Source organism: Penaeus monodon, chromosome 31 (genome assembly GCF_015228065.2).
Source record: "Penaeus monodon isolate SGIC_2016 chromosome 31, NSTDA_Pmon_1, whole genome shotgun sequence".
Lineage (NCBI taxonomy): Eukaryota > Metazoa > Arthropoda > Malacostraca > Decapoda > Penaeidae > Penaeus > Penaeus monodon.
Window position 1 is genome coordinate 4,866,786 of NC_051416.1, and position 2,641 is coordinate 4,869,426.

At 41.3% G+C, this 2,641-nt stretch overlaps 2 protein-coding genes across 2 annotated transcripts in view; both read left to right on the plus strand.

Annotated features, from left to right (window-relative positions):
* The window catches only part of LOC119592877, a 12,214-nt gene extending 9,725 nt beyond the window's left edge, over positions 1-2,489 (plus strand). The window contains exon 8 of the mRNA XM_037941770.1: positions 2,420-2,489. The gene's annotated coding sequence lies outside the window, so the exon portion shown is untranslated. The remainder of the gene's footprint in view (positions 1-2,419) is intronic.
* LOC119592878 overlaps positions 1-2,532 on the plus strand; it is a 4,120-nt gene extending 1,588 nt beyond the window's left edge. Inside the window, exons 3-5 of the mRNA XM_037941771.1 lie at positions 852-879; positions 1,658-1,675; positions 1,866-2,532. Coding sequence (XP_037797699.1) covers positions 852-879; positions 1,658-1,675; positions 1,866-2,414 — 595 coding nt within the window. The 3' untranslated portion in view covers positions 2,415-2,532. The remainder of the gene's footprint in view (positions 1-851; positions 880-1,657; positions 1,676-1,865) is intronic.
* The last annotated feature ends 109 nt before the right edge of the window (positions 2,533-2,641 follow it).

A 2,641-nucleotide genomic window follows, 5' to 3' on the forward strand; every position in this document is an offset into this window, starting at 1 on the left:
CCTAAATTGTCTTTAGAGGCAGTAAAGAAAACAGGATATAGATTAATATAAGGAAAGGTTATTGTATACTTTCTATTGAGCTTCATATTTACCTCATTGCCCAGGAAGAAGAGGAACATTGCCATTATCATTCTCTTCGTAATTTAAGTTTTAATGCTTTGCACTTATAATTACCCTATGCTAGGTTAAATTGCGGATGTCGTGATATTTTATTTTTTACCATAAGATATACAACAGTCGCTATGGCACTCCAGGACGCAAGATAATTTCTTCTGACTAATTAGACTTTGATAATTACAAGCCAAATAGATTTTTTTAAGATCTTATAATTGTTTAACTTATCCACTGTATACAACTATTTTTTCTGATGTATCTGAGTGTGCGTAAAGAAGCTAGTGAAATGAGCAACTAAAGGGCAGTTAGAATCCCGTATTTCACTCCTCTACACTTGCTGCACAGTGATGAATGTAATGTTGAAATAAGAATTGATCAGTAAACGTAGCTATTAACTTAATGTATTTGGTTATCTTGTATGTATGCATTTCTTGATGCATTACGGCTGTTATTAATGCACAACAACACGAATCCATATTTTAAAACTGATACCATTTATCGGGTGCATGTAAGACGGAAAAGTAAATCCAGTTTACTCACATCATTACAATTTGATCTAAGTAATGGCAGGATCCGCAAACACGAATTCTTAAAACCAACTTGCTACTGTTTATCGAGGAGAAAAAAAATCCCTTGTTTCCTGTATGGTAGTAAATTCCCATGGAATTCCTCCGTAAGACAAGAAGGGTGACCACACTAACGCTAGGCATAAATTACATTCATTCTTTTATGAACAGTTGCCACCATATGCTTAAGATATCGAAGGCCCTATAATGAGTCTAGATTCTGGAGAGTTTGTTGTACTGTAAAAATATTACTTGAGCCCGAGACAATTTTTTGCACTTGACGAATCCGTTACAGTGTCGATTTTTTTTAAACACTACATACTGAATTATTAAATTGTAATCTATTTGTCACCGGGTTTGCACCGCTTACTCAATCGTCATTTTCAGCGGATTTGGGGCGCCTGAAAAGGGAATGAAAAGGTGAACTATATACCTCGTGGTGTTTCCACGCTATGCTGTGGGTAACCTGGCTGTTCACCTTAATAATTATTTCAAAGATTTCATAGTCGTGTAGCATATACCGCATAAGTTTGACTGTTTTTATTTCTTTTAATGATGTGGCTTAAGAACAATTCTCGAATAGCCAGTAAATAAATAAACGAGCTTCTACGAGACGCGTCTTTTCCCCCCAGAAATACTCATTTTCATTTCCGTGCGTTATGCATTGTTTAATAAATGAATAGTTTCATGAATGAAGTCATTAATTATACACTTTCTGATTTGTCGCATATCAAAACAAAATTGATTCAAGACCATTCCTAAAATCAGTAAACTCGATTAGCACATCCCAGACAGTGAGGCCACTGATCCCTGGAAACGACTTTCTTGCCCCGAGACGCAAGGCTATCAGGATCCGAAGGTTCTCCCCGAACAGGAGGCCGCTTATCCGCGACGGTATAAAAGGACGGGCCCCTTTGGGTTTATTATCATTCGGACTTGCAGAAGCCTGTGTTGGAGTTCTGTGACCGACGAGCTAGATCAACATGAGAGTCTTGGTGAGGGTTTGTTTAAAGTTGTTTATCGGTAGTTCTTGTTTCCTATACTTTTTCGAACTATTTAAAGTGACTGGTGAATGATGAGGTAATCTTTGATGGATAGTCGAGATCAGTATGAGAATTGTTTTATTTCGTTTTCTACCCATATGTTTGTCTCCTGGAAGGGAAAGTGACCTGCATGTTCCCACAGGCAGCTATCTGCGTGTTCGCCGTCGGCGTGAGCGCACAGGTTGGGCCTGCAGGCATCGTGAGCCCCGATGGGGTGAACACCCAGTTCTCCCACGACTTCGCCCATGACATTGTGCTGGTTGGACCCGCTGGCATCGTGACGAAGTCTGGCGCCAACCGGCAGCTTACCCACGGAGAGGCCACCCTTCATGTTGCCACAGCAGCTGCTCCCCTCCCCGTGGCTCAGTTGGTGTCCCATCGTGGCGTGGTTGGCCACTCTGGCATCGTTCGCCCTGATGGCAAGAACGTCCAGTTCACACACGCCCAGGCTGGCAACATCGTGCTGGTTGGCCCCTCTGGCATCGTGACCAAGGACGGCTCCAACATCCAGCTGACCGACGACCTCCACTTCGTCCAGAAGCGCGATACCTATGGCCATCTGGTGGGAGCCTCAGGAATCGTCACCAGCGATGGCCAACTGATCCAGTTTGAACCTGGTGTGTTTGTGGCCAGCGCTGGTCCCTCTGGCGTCGTTCTGTCCAACGGAAAGAACATTCAGCTCAACCTGTAAATTATTTTTTCCATTCTAATCTAAACAAGATTTTTTTTTAAACCATCCTATCTCGATCTGGTGGCTAATTTAGCAATTTGATGAATTTATATTTTACCAAATAAAGATTTATAGACAATAAGATGCATATTTATTTCCAGGCATTATGTAAAAGGCTAATGGTAATATCCCCACTAATTGCTTGACAGTCACCTTTACTATCGTTATTTTGTAATCATCCTGTTTTG